At 36.6% G+C, this 18,627-nt stretch overlaps 1 protein-coding gene across 5 annotated transcripts in view; it reads left to right on the top strand.

Moving 5' to 3' along the window:
• The window catches only part of ATG10 (autophagy related 10), a 292,867-nt gene that overhangs the window by 144,998 nt on the left and 129,242 nt on the right, over window positions 1-18,627 (top strand). For all 5 annotated transcript variants that reach the window (XM_063086273.1, XM_063086272.1, XM_063086271.1 and 2 more), the window contains exon 4: window positions 14,208-14,346. In XM_063086273.1, the coding sequence (XP_062942343.1) occupies window positions 14,208-14,346 (139 nt within the window). The remainder of the gene's footprint in view (window positions 1-14,207; window positions 14,347-18,627) is intronic.

The raw sequence follows: 18,627 nt of genomic DNA on the forward strand, positions 1-18,627 counted from the left end.
CTAAGCAAGTCATACTGTTCTCCATAATGGCTGTACTACTTTACAGTCCTACCAGTGATGCAAAAGGATTCCCCTTTCTCCACATCCTTGCCAGCATTTATTTTCTGTCTTTTTTATAATACCCAGTCTAACTGGGGTGAGATGTTATCTCAAAGTGGTTTTAATTTGTATTTCCCTGATGCTGAGTGATGTTGAACATCTTTTCATATACCTGTTGGCCATTTGTATGTCTAGCATAAAGGCTTTAAAGTGATTTGCAAAACAGTCCATTAAGATGTGGGAAATAATCTTAGATTGCTATTTATATTTACTTTGATTTTTTAAAAATTAAGCTTTACGAATGTTTAAATATGGTTTTATGGTGGTGTCTCTACTCTGTTCATTTGTCAGAAGATCAGGCGTCACATGTGTTACTCAAGGCATTTGAAAAGAAGCTGGGATGTAGAAGACAGGAAGGAGCTCACAGTGGTGCCCTCACTCCTTTTGGTGTTTTGTTATGCATTGCAGTTTACTTGTGCCCTACATTTACTGGAATAAAATCATCCAGTTTAATTAACACAGTTTCCACTTGTGAGATTAGGGGCTTTAAAAGATCCCTGCAAGGAGGTACTAAAAAAAAAAGAAAGAAAAAAAAAGTGCCTCTCCAAATTTGAAATTTAGTTGATTATTTGGATTTATATTTACTTTAATGATGACAGCCAACCTGTATCTATGCTGTGCCTAATGATAGCATGAAGCAATCATTGACTAGCATCTCATTGAAAAGCATCCAGAACACAAATACAAACCTCTTACAACTGGAAAATGGCATCGAAATATGAGTGACATGATTTACTAAGCACAGCCAGTGATATACTTCTTCCATGTGAATATGTAGGTCTTTCTCTTTACTGACCTACCAAGAATAATGGTTACCGGAGGCTAGGGAGGGTGGGGTGAAGAAAACAGGTGGACTAATGGGTATAAAACTATACTCATCCACCCTAAGTGAATCATTGTGCAGTATATGCATGTATTGAAACAACAGATTGTACCTTACAGATATGTGGAAGTAAATGTAAAAATTTTTTGAATAAAGAAAAAATCACCTACCAAAAAAATGGAAAAAGAACTGAAGCCAAACTTTTGAAATGCCATATCACAATCAAGATTTAAAACAAAACAAATAATTGCATATTTAATCAAATTGCTCTCATCAAAATATTAGTGGTAAAAATTATCTGCACCATTAGTAAATAAAATAACTTTAGTTTTCTGTAACCATTTATTTAGTGTGTGGATTTACACATTTGAAACCCAGGGCTCATTGTCTATGTGCACGTTAGATTGGGGTTCCTTATGAAGAGAAAGGAAATTACCTCTGGCTCTTCAGAGTCTGCTTTGAATTAGGGCTCAGTGCTGGAGCAAGAGGCCAGACTGCTGGGCACAGGGATCTGGGCATTTGGTTTCCAGGTGTCTGATCATCTGGAACTGGGATCAGGACTGGCTGGCTGTTTAGCAGCACTGACTCCGAAGCCAGGAGCCCAGGGAAAGCCAGGTAATGTGCTCCTTTGTATGCTGTTTACATGTGTGACCATCTTGATTGGCTAACTTTTCAATGGGTACCTTAAAATCAACAATTCTGCAACTTTATTCAGCCACAACCACTGGCCGAGAAATCTGAGAGCAAAATGGGCAAGGCGCCCAATGAGGTGGGAGTACAAGGCCCAACCCAGCCCTTTCATGCTCAAAGCAAAGAGCTAGCTGGGTGGGAAGCCTACTTCTACCAGTACCCGGATCATCACCTAACTAAAATAATGACTTTGAAAATATTTTTCCTTCATCTCTGTCTTGTCCTTTAAATTTTTATACCTTAGTAAAATATTGTATTTTTACTATATTCATAGTATATTATACAGAAATACATGTTCAAAATTGATCAAGATGTAACTGTTTACATATTAGGGATGTGTGCTTAAATTTTTCAACTCCTAAAGTTACTATCAAAATAGTTTGACACCTCTGATTTATAGGATGGAAATAGCAACAGACAGCCATTTCATTTATTTATTTCATTCAACAAATATTGATTGAATGCCCACTATTTGCCAGGTACTGTTCAGGATGCTTGAGATACATGAATGAATAAGACTCTTGGATTAGAGGTGACAAGGGTGACACATTTTAAGTGATTAGGCAGTTTGGTGAACTTGGACAAAACAGCTGCTAAAACCCTATCTAGGTGGGTGGCATAATCATTGAATTAAAAATAAACCTTGGGAAAGGCTGATTAGGATATTAAAATGGTCATTGCTACATAAAACTGGCTTATACTTAAAAGAACTGAAAAGAAGGGTAAAATCTCTCAATCAGATTTATAGATGAGGTAAAATGATATTTTCTCTGGTGACTATGCACATTTTCTCTAATGGCACTTGTAATTATATCCTTATAGTAATTTTTGTGGTTATTAGTTTAATGTATCTCATCACATTGGGGCATAATATTTGCTGTTGTTCTCCTCTCTGTTCTCAGATCCCGGGACAGTGTCTGGAACAGTGTTTACTGCCTATTTTTGTACAGCCCACAAGCTAAGAATGCTTTTTACATTTTTATATGGTTAAAAAAGAATCAAAAGAAGAATAATATTCATGACATGTTAAAATATGTGAAATTTAAATTTTAGTGTTCATAAATAACATTTTATTGGAATAAAGCCACACTCATTAATTTATATATTATCTAGAGTGCTTTCATGCTACAGTGGCAAAGTTGAATGGTTTTGACAGAGACATATGGTATGCAAAGCCTAAAATATTTATTATCTGGTCCTTTAAGAAAATATTTGTGAACCATTGATCTAGAACATAGAAAGTACCCTACAACATTTGTTGAATGAATGAACCAATCAACCAATAAGTTAATTGGTATACCTACTATGTGCCAGATAGTTTTGCACATTATCTTGTTTAATACACATTATTAAATAAGGGTAAAGTGAGGGAAGAATGCCTTTATTTTAACAAACTGAGGCACAGAGAAGTTAAATGGTCTGCCTATCCCATGAGTGGCAGAGCCAGGAATTGAACCCAAGTCCAAATTTCACTTTTGCCTGTACTATGCTTCTCTAAAATGTAGGTGTTTTTGAGATTCTGAGCATCCCCTAGCACTCCAGTAAAACTTCATCTTGCTCTCATTTCTGCTGAAATAGCATTATTTATTTATTTTTATTTATTTTATTTTTTAAATTATTATTATTTTTATTTATTTATTTATTTATTTATTTATTTAAATTTTATTTTGTCGATATACATTGTGGCTGATTATTGCTCCCCATCACCATAACCTCCCTCCCTTCTCCCTCCCCCCTCCCCCCCAACAATGTCCTTTCTGTTTGCTTGTCGTATCAACTTCAAGTAATTGTGGTTGTTATATCTTCTCCCCCCCCCCCGGTTTTTTTTTGTGTGTGTGTGTGTGTGTGTGTGTGTGTGAATTTATATATTAATTTTTAGCTCCCACCAATAAGTGAGAACATGTGGTATTTCTCTTTCTGTGCCTGACTTGTTTCACTTAATATAATTCTCTCAAGGTCCATCCATGTTGTTGCAAATGGCAGTATTTCATTCGTTTTTATAGCTGAGTAGTATTCCGTTGTGTAGATGTACCACATTTTCCGTATCCACTCATCTGATGATGGGCATTTGGGCTGGTTCCAACTCTTGGCTATTGTAAAGAGTGCTGCGATGAACATTGGGGAACAGGTATACCTTCGACTTGATGATTTCCATTCCTCTGGGTATATTCCCAACAGTGGGATAGCTGGGTCATATGGTAGATCTATCTGCAATTGTTTGAGGAACCTCCATACCATTTTCCATAGAGGCTGCACCATTTTGCAGTCCCACCAACAATGTATGAAATAGCATTATTTAAAAACAACAACTATGTCTTTGTCCCAGCACAAGCGTAGTGCCTGGCACATGGTAGGTACTTGTGGAAATCTTTAAGGGATTCTCCTGGTAAAAGCAAGCAAGCAAACAGATAAACTCTTATTCATATCCATATAATCCAGAGATAGTTTTGAGGAAGGGGAAGGAACTCATGGTTTACTTGAACATCTCTTGGAGCAGTTTTTTGCTGATTCCTTGGTGTGAAGTTTCTTGTTCGGTGGTGAGAGGGCCTGTGCTTTAGGATTCACAGACTTCTAAAATTACTACAATGCTTGCCTTTTGGTCTGTTTATCAAGACCTTATCATTTTGACTCTTTGATAGTGAAATTTACTCATTTCTGGATTCGAGTATAGAAGTTTATACATATGCTGAAGGAATTTGCAGTTTATTTGTCAAGATATTTAAAAATCGTATTTGTTTTAATTAGGGTAGTGCTATCTCTTACTTTAGAAAATGACTTTATTCCAGAGAGACAGAAGAAGCACCTGCTCTACGATCATATTGGGGGACCTGAATACACGACTCAGCATTGGACAGATCATCTAGGCAACAAATCAAGAGCAACCATTGCTCTCTCAGAAGGAGAGAAGAAATCTAGGGTTATAAGAGGTGGGAGCAGGGAGGGAGAGGGGGACGGAGAGAGACTGGACAAGGGGCATAAAGAATAAGTACAATTTGTAACAATATACATATAGTAATATTGATTTGATCAACATATGTTAATGTTGAACCCCCAAGACATGTATAATCAATTGTGATTCAATAAAAGAAAAAGAAAATGACTTTAGCCAAATTTCAGCCTATTGGATTTAATTATCATCATCCTTTTAAGGCTCAGAATTTCTTATCTCCTCAGGAAATGTAACGTAACATTCTAAGATAGGAAAAAATGGAAAAGGGGGAAGAGTTCACCAGATGGAGACACAGGTCCTTTAATAAGGTTCTGCTTACTGCTTATAAAAATATAATAAAATAAAATTTAACAAGGCCTTAAGATGGATTTGCAGGGGTAGGCAAACTAAGGTTTATTGGCTATAGCTCACTTTTGTAAATAAAATTTCAGTGGAGTACAGCTACGTCCATTGGTTTACGTGTAGCCAATGGCTGCTTTTATGCTACACCTGCAGAGACTTTATGGACCAAAGCCTAAAATACTATCTGGCCATTTAAAAAAAGCCTTCGGATCTGTGGAGCTAGTGACATAAGAAAAATTAGAGGAACTAGGATTGCTTAACATGGGGAAGACAAATCTGAAGACAATAAATTTCTTCATATTTTGCAGCAGATATTATATAAAAAAGTGATGACTCAGTTCTTAATTTTCTGTGAAGATAAATTACCCTGTGGCAAGGTAACAAGGAAGAATTTCCTGTCTCTGGAGTTAGAGCACAGAGTGCCTTACAAGGCAAGTCTCACACATCGGTGGTTATGTGCATGGTGCAAAATATATTCCTTTTTGGCACCCCAAATTCCAGCATTAAAGATTTTATTTGATTAGGGTTATTAGCTGCAAATCTGCTGTTGAATGTAATAATTGATAAAGGAATAACATACTAAGCCATAAATGGCCATTAATACTTTAGCAAGAATTAATTAATCAATTAGAAAGAAAAGGAGAAAATGAAGGAATTTTTTGGATAGGGACAGATAAAGGAAGGGGGCAATGAAGTGGAGCTGGAGGTGGTGTGCCATGGTCTTAGGTTAATAGATGTGCATTAGGCTCCCGCCAAGAGATGAGACCAAATGAGATGATGCTCCTGAAAACATGGATGAGCAGTGAGTGAAGGCAAACTGGCTTATGGCATAATTCTTGGTCTTGGTGGTTAGGCTTTCCTGACCTTATAATCCCATAGACTTAAAAAGTAAAGAATACCAAGGTAGACCCCCATGTATATGTGAGGGCTTCCTGGAGTGGCCCACCTTCCACTGGCATTAACATCACCAGGAACATTGTTAATAAGGTAGATTCTTAAGTCCCACCCCTGAACTCCTGATTCAGAATTTTGGGTGTGGAGCCTAGGAATACATCTATTTAACATTCCTCACCCCCAAGAATCTCGTGGTCTTTGCAGAGTGGAATGAGCCTGGGCTTGGAGCCTGAAGGCTTAGGTTTGTGTCCTGGCTCAGTTTCTTAGTTGCTGGGTGACCTTGGGCTTTCCAGCTATAGCCTGGGATCAAACGATATAATGCACATCAATAGGCGTAGAAAAACTGTAAACCCTTACAACTGATGCAGGTCTTTCTTATGTACCATGTAAAGGGTAACTGAAGAGAAACAAATGTGGCATTTCTGAAGCTCAGAATATAAGGTGAAAATCTTTCTCTCCTCTTTTAGTTAGTCATGATTCACATAAGGAATTTCTGACTTTCCGATCTCTTATTCTGCTAATTCTTTTGCTTTTAGGTGTGTAGAAATCTTAAGAGTAGATGAGAAGAACCTGCCTTGCCTTTAAAAAAGTCCTCCAGAGTCATTCTGATTTTTTCTAGGAAAACAATGCTTTTTATATATTACTATGATGTAAGGACTAGTGGCTATTAATGTAGGATAGGTCCTATTAAGCATTATTACTATTTCCTCCTGCCAGAGAACTTGTGTTCTCTAGTGTGGAATCTAAGAGACAGCTTCTTTCACAGTTACAGCTTTTGCTCAACCTGTTTATTAGCTGCCCAGCTCTGGGCACTAGCTGTTTTGCTGTCTCCTGTGCAGTTTTAAAGGAAACAGGACCTCAGAAGTACAATGGAGTCAGCTGTAAACATTCAGAAAACTGCCAGATGTGCTCTGGTGGGTTTCTGCATCCCTCCGTCCTGCCTTGCCCTTGAGCATGCCAGTGGGCAGAGAAGGATTTAATCCTGCACAGGAGACAGATTCTTCCTCTCAGTAGGAACCCAAATTGGCCATGCTGATGCTGATTCATTCCCATCTGATGTAGCAGGGAGAGCAAAGAATGGCACCTCTTTTTTTCCCTTTTTAAAAAATCTGTAGTGGTAGTGATAATAGTACTGGGAAAGGGGAGCCTCACTAAGATGATATCTTTGGGATCACCTTGTGACCACCCTTTGTTGTTTCAGTGTCATCCTGGATGTTGCCAGACATGTGCCTGCCTTGTGTTGAGCCCTCCCTTATGTACCAGATGCAACATTTACAGTTGCTAAAAGAATGACCTCGCTTGCAAAGGTTCTTGTGATAGACACTTACCCAAAAGCCACAGAGACCACAAAAAAAGTCATTCTAGGAACTAAGATAGTGAAAAGACCACCCCATGATGGTGGTTCCTGATGAGCATGAAACAAAGAAAGAGCTGGTTACTTGGAGTCCCACAGATTATATTTATAATTCAATTTAAGTGTTTTAATAATTAAAATTTTTTCTTTCTTAAGGAATTGATTTTTCAGTGTTTTGTCAAAAGGTTTTATCAGTCTTTATTACTTCTGAAAATATTAAATGGCTGTTGGCTCAGGAAAATCAGCAAATAAAGAGTATGTTACATAGCCCGTCTTTCTATTGTGATTAGATGGTTGATACATCCACTCATGGATACAGCTAAAGACTGACTGAATAGTGCTGCCCCTCTGCCATTCTTGGCTCCTTGACTATGATTCTAGCCCACTAATGTTAGGTTTGCGCTAAAGACCTGACTGGTAGAAGATAAACAAACCAACTCTCTTTTCCTCAAGGGATATTATGAATGAAGCTCATTACTTATGTTTGTTCAGTAATAGTCATAGAGATTATTAGTGATAGAAAAGTTTTTCTTCCTTCAATTACTTTTCCCTGTAGGCTAAATAGAGATATGGATCTTATTTCCAAAACCCAATATACTATTTGGGTTTGCTTTCAATAAAATATCTATGATGTGTCTTCAGCATGATCCCTATTTAATGGGATTTAGTTGCAAAGCTTAATTCATATCAGATTTTTAAATGAGAGATCACTGTCAACTTATTGTTAATTGAATTCAACAAAATCAAGGTTTCTGTAATTAATGTGAGCCACTTAATCTTTTAGCTCCTGGAATGAACGTAATTTTCTAAACACAGGTATCCTATTTAATGAAATAGCAACATTTTGAAGAAAATAAATGTATTGTGACTTCTTTTTCCAATAACTCTTAATATCAAATTAAATATACCCAAATCCTTTAAAAATCACATAATAAAAGAAAAATAATAGAATGTTAACAAAGTAACTCAAAATGTTAAAATTAATATTATGGTGTTCAGAACAGCAGTCCAAATTAAGTACAGTAATTGTTAAGAAGTGGCACACTACAGTACAAAGAGCAATGGTTTCAGTGTCAGTAGACATTAGTCATAGGCCTTCTTGTGCCTCTAACTACCTTGGTGGGATTGGGTAATGTCGGGCTTTAAAAACTAACACCACCTTAAGTGACATTACAAGCGGTGCCATTATGGGCCCACAAGGGCGTATTAATGTGGCAGCCTAAGACAGTGCCGGGAGGAAGTAGGATGGGGGTGTCTGCGGGAACCTTGCCTTAGCCCATATTGGCCAAATATGTGCTTCTGCTCTTGAGGTGGCAATAGCTAGGCATTGAGACAGGATGCATGCTCTCTTGACCTTTAAGCTGATAAGATTATGTAAAAAACCTCCCTTCCCCATTTGCCTTTAAAAGCAAGTGCTTGTGTGGTAATAAACGGAACTGCTCGACAGAACCCCCTCCGCATATGAGTGTCCTTTGACCAGGCTGTTTTGGGGGCCAGCGGTGTGCTCACCTCTCTTCACGGCTCTCTTCCCCCGTCTCCTTCCAAAGGGGACAGGAGGGAAAGAGGAATCCCAGGCCATTTGCTCGCCCACCATAAAGCAACGAGACTAGGGCTGTTCAGGTCTGCTGGTGGTGGACCTGACAGGGTAAACCACTAACCTTTCTGGGCCTTGTTCATATCTATAAGATAAGAGTGTTGGGTTGGATGGAATGATTCAAATTCCTTTTACTATTAGAGTTCTCTGATTCTGTATACTATAACATGTATTCAGAAACATTTTTACCTCATTATATTTTTTATTTTGGATAATTTTAAATATTCACAAAAGTAGATAGAATAGTATAATGAACACCCAGGGACCCATCAAAGAACCCCAACAATCATCACTCCATGGCCTATCATACCCCTTCTACACTTCTGTCCATTTACCCCTTTGCTATATTATTTTAAAACAAATCCCAGACATTAGACTCTCTTTACTAACACAGTCTGTCTTCTGTATTATTAGCACCTTGAGGTCTTAGAAATTTTATTAAGTTTTTAACAAGCCACAAATTGCCTTACTATTTCTTTGTTTTTTATTTTTTAATTGAAAATTTTGAGAGAACTGTAGGTTCACATGCAATAAAAAATATTCAGAAAGGACCCTTAAACCCTTTATCCAATTTCCCCTAGTGGTGACTTCTTGCAAAATGATACTATAATATCATAACCAGGATATTGACATTGATATAATCAACTGATCTTATTCAGATTTGCCCAGTTTTACTTATAATCATTGTATGTGTGTGTGTATTTGGTTCTATACAATTTTATTGCAAGTAGGTTCATGTATCCAACACCACAGTCAGGATACAGAACAGTTTCACCACTGCAAGGAATCCTCATGCTGCCCTTTTATAACCGACTCACTGCCCTCTGCCCACTTCTGCCCACCCCCAACACTAATCTGCTCTCTGTTCTTTGTTTAGAAAATGTTGTTTCAAAAATGTTCTATAGGTGGAATCACACAGTATATAAAACCTTTTGGTATTAGCTTTTATCACTTAGCATAATTCCCTGGAGATTTATCTAGGTTGATAGAGTTTGGATGTGTTGTCCCCACCAAAACTCATGTGGAAATTTGATCCTGAATGTGGCAGTGTTAGAAACTGATTGAGTCATGGGGGCAGATCCCTCATGAATGGACTAATGCTCTCCATAGGTGGGGGGATTAATGAGTGAGTTCTTGCTCTATTAGTTCCCGTGAGAGCTGGTTGTTTAAAAGACCCTAGCACCTCCTCTCTCTCTCTTTCTTGCTTCCTTTTGCCATGTGATCTGCTTGTACCCGCTAGCTGCCTGCTGCTTTCCGCCATGAGCAGAAGCAGCCTGAGGCCCATGCCAGATGCAGCTGTCTCAGAATTGTAAGCCAAATAAACCTCTGTTCTTTATAAATTACCCAGTCTCAGGTATTTCTGTTATAGCCACACAAAATGGACTAATACAGTTGTTGTGTATCAATAGTTTGCTCCTTTTTATTGCTAAGTAGTATTGTATGGATGTATCACAGTTTATTTAAATATTGACCTGTTGAAGGACATCTGAACTGTTTCAAGTTTTTGGCCATTCTGAATAAAACTGCTATGAACATTCATGTACAGGTTTTTCATCCCTCTGGGATAAATCCCAAAAGTGCAACTGGTGGGTTGTATGGTAATTGTATGTTTGGTTTTATAAGAAACTGCCATATGGTTTTCCAGAGAGGCTATACTGTTTTCTGTTCCAACCAGCAATGTATGAATGATGTAGTTCTCTGCATCTTCACCAGCATTTGGTGATGTCACTATTTTTTTTTTTTATTTTAGTTATTCTGATAGATGTAGAGTGATTATCTCATTTTGCTTTTAATTTGCATTTCCCTGAAGCTAATGATGTTGAATATCTTTTTCATGTCCATATTTGCCATTTGTGATCCTTTTTGCTGATATTTTGCATTTTTACTTCTCCACTTTCTTCTTTTCAAATTTTGGGGTGGAGGTGGGGTTGCTGGTAAATTCCCTATGAAGTTTGTTGCGATATGCTTAGATGAGGAAAGAGATCTGTAGCCTGAAATAGAAAATGTTGCTTACTAGGCTTTACAGCTCTGTCCTGGAGTCCCTGGGACTACAAAGATGAGTAAGATTAGAACCTTATTCTTGAAATTCTAAAACCATCTGGTACTTTTAACTGGAAAGAGAAGCAGAAAATATGCAGAAGTGTGAGATTTCCAAATTGCATGACTCTAAGGGATAATATTTGCATGAGCATCATAAAGATGACCCTGAATGATGGAAAAATCCTAGAAGACACAAGGCAAGGCATTTATTGTGAGTAAATGAAACAAAAATGTCTTTGCACAGAGATGGATGCCCAGAATAAGATGGGTAATACAGTAATAGTCCCAATTAGTGGGCAAGTACCCCTGATCTTCAAATCCCACAAAGACACTCAGCTGCCAGTGAGAACAGTGACTGTAGTGAGACTTCTAACAGTCTCTGTAAGAAGCTTGTTCTGTCTTCTCTCCCTTATTTCCTGAGCCTCCTTACTGGTCCAAAGAATGTGGATCTGTTCCTAATTGATCACCAGTTGCAAATATGTGGTGTCAACCCCATCACATTCCCGAATACTTAATTTGAGTTTGGGTGAAGAACATTCTTTCCAGAAATTTTTTCCTCTCTAGTAGGACTGGTTCTCAGGCAGTCTATTTTTGCATTTTTCTGTAGGAATTAATTATCCAATTTCTTAGATTTGGTATGCACTTAAGTATTGCATAGTGATGATCTAAGAAGTGAAATAACTCAATAGTGAAGAACAGAGAATAAACACACACACACACACCCCTAATTTATTGTAATGGTCACATTTAAAATCAGTGGGAAAAGATGAATTATTACAAATCATCTGGGAAAAATTCCTACCTCACACCATACACAAAAACAAAATTCAAATGGATTATTAATATAACTGTTAATTTAAAAAACATGTGTGTGTGTGTGTAATAAAGGAATTCAACATTTTTATAAATTTTAAGAGTGAGGTGGGGCAGAATAGGAAGCCTTCTAATGAAGACATGTAACTCAGAAGCTGCAAACAGAAAATGTACAGATTTGACTACATACAAGTAAAAAAAACTCTTTACGATAAAAAAAATAGACAGAGTTGAAAGAACTGAATGAGTACGTTCTATATATGTATATGTGTACATGTATATACATATATGTCACACGTATCCTTACAGACCTGTTTTTCTTTTCTTTCTTTTTTTTTAAAGACCTAAAACAACTTTATTTAGCTCATTATTCTGTGGGTCAGCTAAGTTGTTCTTTTGGTTCAAATTGACTCAGGTGACCTCTGTTTTTCTATGGTGCAGACAAATGTATTTATCTCTGATAATAGCTTATTTCTAATATACGAAGTTTATATAATTCAATAAGAAAAATGCAAACAAACTGAATATCAGAAATATAGGCAAAGAAAAGAACAAGCAAATCATGGAAGAATACAAATTACCAATAAACAAATGAATTACTACCTTCAGTAGTAATCAAGAAACCAGAAATTTAAACAACCAAAATTTGTTTGCTGGGAATACAAATTGATTCAGCCTTTTTCCTGAGGACAGATTGGCAGTATCTCTTCAAATTTAAAATGTACACATCATTTGATACCAAAAGGTATCCTAAAGGTTATTCCACCTTTAAGAATCTGCACCATAGAAATACAGAGATGTATAAGGATATATGTCCTAGGCTATTCATTGCAGCATTATTTGTAGTAGTAGAAAATTATAATCACCCTAAAATACCCAGCAATATGAAAATGTTAAAAAACCAAAAAACAACTATAGTGTAGTCATACAATTGAATGTAGTGAAGGCATTAAAAAAAAGCTAAATCTACAGCACTGACATGGCAGCATGTGGCAGATGTGTATGAGTGAAAACATCAACTCTAGGAGCATATGTATATATAAGATGATTTAAATGGGGGTGGGGGTGGGGAAGAAGTGTGTATATGTGTTTATGTGCCAAAAAATAAAAATTCTGGAAACATACTTACTGGCCTGTTAAAAATGGTTACAAATCTAAAGTGTAGGAGTGCTGAAATGAGAAGAATTTCAGTTTTTATTTTATGTACTTGTGTAGTGTTCGCAGTTCTTTTATATCACCAAGATATAATTCTTTTATAATGTTAAGAAAGAAAAGAAATTATAAATGCTAAGCAATGCAATCGATCAAAAAGAATTTGGTTAAAAGAATTGCTGTAAAAAGATATAGATTTCATTACTATGCCTAATGAAAATGTAAAAACAAAACAAAGCAGAAACACCTCTTTCTTGCTAGGGTATCTATTTCCTGTGTCTGGGATATTCAGTGATTTCTCTTGTTATTTAATTCATTTTATTTAATTGATAGTGTTTACTGGAGATTAATGAAAAATATTTTGTAAATATCTCCATTGTACAAATGTCCATTGTAGTATCTCCCTTATGAACCAACTGTGAGTGGGGAATTAGTAAAGGAGATACAGATCTGGAAAGTAGTCGGTGGCTTTACTTATCTCCACAGGAAACCTTCTTTGCTATTGATAAAGTTTGAAATCTTTCCTATAGTTCTTTCCAATTGTTCATTGTTGTTCTAATGAGAGGTAGAAATGAGCCAAACCAACCTGCTTCATTCCTTGTACTAATTTAATTTCAAAGGAAATTCTTTGGCCCATATAAATAAGTGAATGTGGATGGAACCAGACTCTGACTCAACATGTCCAGTTAATTGCTTCTAAGCTACATTCTTTAAGATACATTCTTAAGAAACCTCCACACATCATAAAAAAAATCAACCAGTAAAAAATGATTAGGTGTGAAGTGAGATGACTATCACCATCTCTGCTTACAAAACCTGTTTAAGTTGACATTAATATTTGCCATCTATTCTATTATAAATCAAGATTTACTTTAGAAATATACCAAAGCTAGCACCATAAAGAAGAAAACAGAATCATCTCAGGTTTTGAAATATACCTAACAAACTCAACCTCTTGCAAAATAACTTTCTTATTCAAAATGGAACTGGGAATTGTTCAGCACACAATGAATCATCTTTTGGCAAGCACAATAAAATCTTTAGGGACATTTCACAGCCTCTTGTTCAATTGTTAGGATGTTTTTAGCTTTCACGGGTAGGGAAGAAAGTAGCTTGTATAGCCATCATTTTGTTGCTAAAATTGTACAGTAAAGATTTTTCAGAGTTGCCGTTGCAGTAGATCTTTTTGCTTTCTTTCCCTTTCCCGTTTCTTTACCCAGAGCTGCTTTGTCTCTCAAAAACAATCTGGAATTACTTAATGCTAATGTTTTCTGGTTTTACTATTTACTCAGGACCCAAAAGTTAAATATTAATATGAGAAACTCCGTTTTCCTTACCTCATAGCTCTATATTTATTTAACTTATTTTGCAAGAAGAAAATCTCATCTTTCTGACTCCATGTTAGTAGTCTTTTAATTGACAAACACATTTTGTTTTTGTTTTTCCTTTTTTACAGGAGGCTTTAGAACTACCCTCAGATGACTTTGAAGTGACAGAGACTCCAGCGGCATCTGAAGTGATTAAATATGAGTATCATGTCTTGTATTCCTGTAGCTACCAAGTGCCTGTACTTTACTTTAGGGCAAGTTTTTTAGGTAAGACCATGTTTGAAGCTAAAAGTAAATTCATAACATTTACGTATAAGGCAGAAAGCATATTTGGAAAATTATTCTCGAAAGAAAAAAAATAGAGTTAAAAATTTTAAAAAACTGTGGGTGAGGTAAGGTTTTACCAGTAAATTTTCTCATGCTTCAGAAAGAGTATCAAGGCTTCAGAGTGAATGATATCATCCCAGCCTTAAGTCTGATGTTCAGATTTTTGGCCTCCTGCCTGAAGTTGACTAAGCCCCCTGGCCCTTTTTCTTTTCTTTGCTTTAAACAAGTAAGAACAAATTAAAGCTACAATATTTATTTACTCTTAACTTTATAGTAAAAATTTCTTTTAATCTCAAGTGCTCCCATTAACTCAAAAGCCCCCATGCCTTCTTCCCCCAAAGCTAATAATCATTTCAAGAAATGTTAATCAATTAGCTTAAGCTGTGTTTAAAAATAGTACTAACATTTCCTTCAGCCATCTATACATCTCCAGTGCCTTAGCTTCCTGCAATGCTGTTACTCAACTCATTCCCTTGCCAAGAAGGTGGAACACCCTGTCTCCTTGGAGGCCTTTGCTAATAAAGCTTATTTAATCAGCAGCCACATGGCATCCTTACCCTGCAGCACAGCAGTGACTCCCCACTTAATGTCCACTGCCCAAACCAGGTCAGCGTTGGAAACTCAGGGACCAAAATGAGCCCCCTTTCAGACCTCCCCCTACCCTAGTTCTCCTTTTCTATCTGACCTTAACAGGTGCATTTTGCATTTTGAACAGCCGTCTAACTTTTTCTGGATAGCTAAGACATCTGAATTTAGCCAATGATATTTTATTTTTAATTAAAAAGTAGCTTAAGCTGCTTTGAATGTGTATGTGGTAGATTTAATCACTTGCTGCCTTATATTGTTTAATGGTCTCTAATTTTGCAGTGTTGGCAGTTTAACAAGCACTTAGGATTTAAAACACAAGAACAAATTCTTATAGACTCCCTGGTGAGAAGATTTTAATCTGAGGTGCAGTTCTTAAGAACTGACAATTTGGGGTAAATTTTCAACATGGGACGTGGGGAATTGAGGACACTGATAGTTCACTAATTCACAAACTCTTGCTGCAGATTTATCTGTATGATTACTACAAGCCTTTAAAAACACTCACTTTATTATATTTGGTTTGGAGCCCAGAGGTTAAAGGAGGTTTCTTGTCAGTGATCTGTGCTATACTAAAAAGTAGGAGATACATTTATTACCCCAGGGGAGGAAGGTCTTCTTGGTTCTGGTTTGCAGTGGCTCTACCTGGTACCTTCTAGATTCAAAGACAAGTCAAGGCTACAGGTAGAGGTAATAGGACACTACTTCTTCAATACTGTACTTTCATATAATTAGTATTCGCCATAAACAGTTAATCACCAGAGAAGAGCTCCCAGAGACAAAACAAGTTGTTTAGTTTGTCAGCATTAGGGAATCGGAGGTGTTGAAACACGACTGCTTCTAGCTGGAAGTGGGTCTTGCCAAGGCCGCTATGAGCTCATACGTGTGCTTTGCTCTTATGTGCCAACAGCTCCCCTTACAGTACAGCACAGTAATTGTTCCTGCAAGTCCAATTATATTTTAATGACATTAGTATACTTCCTAAGATCCTTTCTTCATGATGATTTTCTATTCCTTTAAAAAAAAAAAAAGAAAGAAAACTAGCATTCTTGGATTCTATTTTATATACTTTTGAGATTCCCTTCATTCATGCTTAATAAAGAAAAACCAGAACAAGTCATTTATTTTATGTGGAGGCATTCCTTGTCCCCCTGCCCTGATTCTGTATTGTATAGAATGGGTATTAGGAATTTTTAAGTTAATTTCAGTACAGAATTCATTTAGTGCTTGTTCGGTCAGGTACATTAAAATATCAAATTTAATTTTTGCAAAGCATACTGAATGTTTTCTTGTGGAGAAACATGAAAAATGGTTCTTTCCTTTATCATACTCTAATAATTTCTTTTTCTTTTCCACCTAACTTAACCTCATGGATATTCTAAAAATGTATTACCCTTTACTCTGGAGTCATAATTTTTCATTTGTTCCCCTCAGTCCATTCACATTTCCTGAGATATCTGATTACGTTGGCCCTTCCTCTGTTTGTTAAACAAATCTCTGTCAGGGTGGTGAATGGGTTCCTGATGTCTCCCTCTTATTCCAGGTCCAGATTTTTCTTTGTCTCTAAGAGAGCTCCGACCTAGAAAGAGGATGACTGTAAAATTTCTCGCCCAGGGGTCTTTTTTTTGGCTTCAAAAATAGTTCACTTAGCCTTGTTTTTGACAGATATTTAGAATTTCTATTGCATGTGATTGTTAGTAAAAATTAATATCTCTGCTCTGCTCTGAATTTTCTACCTCTACTTTTTTTTTTTTTTTTTTAAGGAAAGCAAAGCAAGTAGTATGTAATTCCCATTTAAACTGACATTGCTCTTTCTTTTAGTAACTGGTTTAGATTTCAGAAGAAATCTTAATTCCGTTTCTTGAAATACAAATCCATTGGACTGTGAGTTTCTCCTATTACTCTATAGGGTCCAGTGTCTACCAGGCCAACTACTGCCCAAGACCCAGCTAACATGCCACCTACTCTTGTCACTCCAGTGTCATATATCATATCATATATTTTCTCATATCACAAATTGCTCTGTAACAGAATTATTTGTTTACTTATCCCCTATAAGATGGTGTGCTAGAAGGTAGAGCTTTAAGGTAAAAAAGAAGAGTGAAGGAAATTAATATTATCTACAAAGTGAGAAGCTTTATTTATGGATTCGTGTGTGTCTTCTATAACATATTTGAGGGTACTTCAAAAATTTCATGGAAAGATTGGTATTATCTTCTAATTCTATTTTTCCGCAAACTTTTTGGAATACCCTGGGATGTGTGGTTTGTCTTACTCATTTTGAAACCCACAGTATCAGCTGTGGCACAGCATCAACAGATGTTTGTTGAATGAACTAATGGCGAGGAACTTCTAACCAAGACTGAAACACTGTGATGGCGTCTGCTTCATCTGCTCTGATGGGTTTAAGGAGGAAGTAATTCTTTGTCTCCTGGAGACCTGGAACTCAAACCCTCTATATATCTTTCCTCTTTAGTCAGATACTTCTCAGAGACTACAGGAGTAGTAGACTAAGAAAAATGAAACATCCCGAGGACTCAAAAGTGGGCATCCAATACTAGCTGAGCAGCTGTTCCACTTTCACAAACACATATGTTTATTTGATCCTTGAAGCCAGACAGCCCAGTTGAGACAGAATTCTGCTTCTGGATGACTCTCATGTCTACTACTTGAGCCTGAAGGAACTCAGTTCCCAAGGGGGTAGTGTGGATTTAAGAGAAGAAATAATTCCTTCCCAATCTTCTGTTTTTTCTAACTACTTTTGTCATTGTAGGCTTGGAATAGGTGGTAGGACACAGTTAATTCCATTTGCCACCCAGCAGTGGATGAGTGGTAATTGCACTTCTTTTGAGTAATGATAAATAGCCTACATTTGAATGGTGCTTTGTAGTTTATGAAGTCCATTCCCCCAAAGCATTGACATCTCCAAGTATACACAATTTTTTGTTTTGTTTTTGGTTTTTTTGCCCAGTGTTTTTGAAGCATACTGTATTAAAGAATTATTTGTATTATGCCAAAGCCTCCTATTCACACCCATTATTCTTAGCATTGCATGACTTTTTAAGTCTCATTTTCCCTTTCAGTGCTTATGCTTGTCTTCGATCAAAAGCTGATGGCATATGTTAGAAATGTGGTAAACACCTTAGACATATACATAGTGGATTTTGGCTTCAGCAGAGTTCTAGGCTTACGTATTTTCCCCTTACATTATAATTAGAGATTTCTATGTTTATTTCAGTTTGGATTCTGATTTATTTCTTCACTGTCTCTTTTATTTTCCTCTGTTCTTAATCTCTATTGAAAAATGGACCGAATGGTTCAAAATATTTGATTCTTTGGCTGACATATGGGCTCTTCTTGGGAACTGTTTTGACATATTTCTTTAATTAGTCAGAAGGGCAGCTTTTGAATAGGAAAGGAAACATATCTTCCATTCAGCAACTGAATGTCTGCCTTTTCTGGAGATCCATTCTATTATTGGCTCAAGAAGTAAACATGTAACCCAGATATTTCATGTGGAAGATTTGTCCACTTGTTATAGGCCTGAAGGATACTCATGGAGATATGGGACAAAAGAAGTAGCCAAAGGATAAACCTTCTCAAAGGCAGCATGAACCAAACCAAGAGAAAGGCCAG

The sequence above is a fragment of the Cynocephalus volans genome, chromosome 2 (assembly GCF_027409185.1).
Source record: "Cynocephalus volans isolate mCynVol1 chromosome 2, mCynVol1.pri, whole genome shotgun sequence".
Classification (NCBI taxonomy): Eukaryota; Metazoa; Chordata; class Mammalia; order Dermoptera; family Cynocephalidae; genus Cynocephalus; species Cynocephalus volans.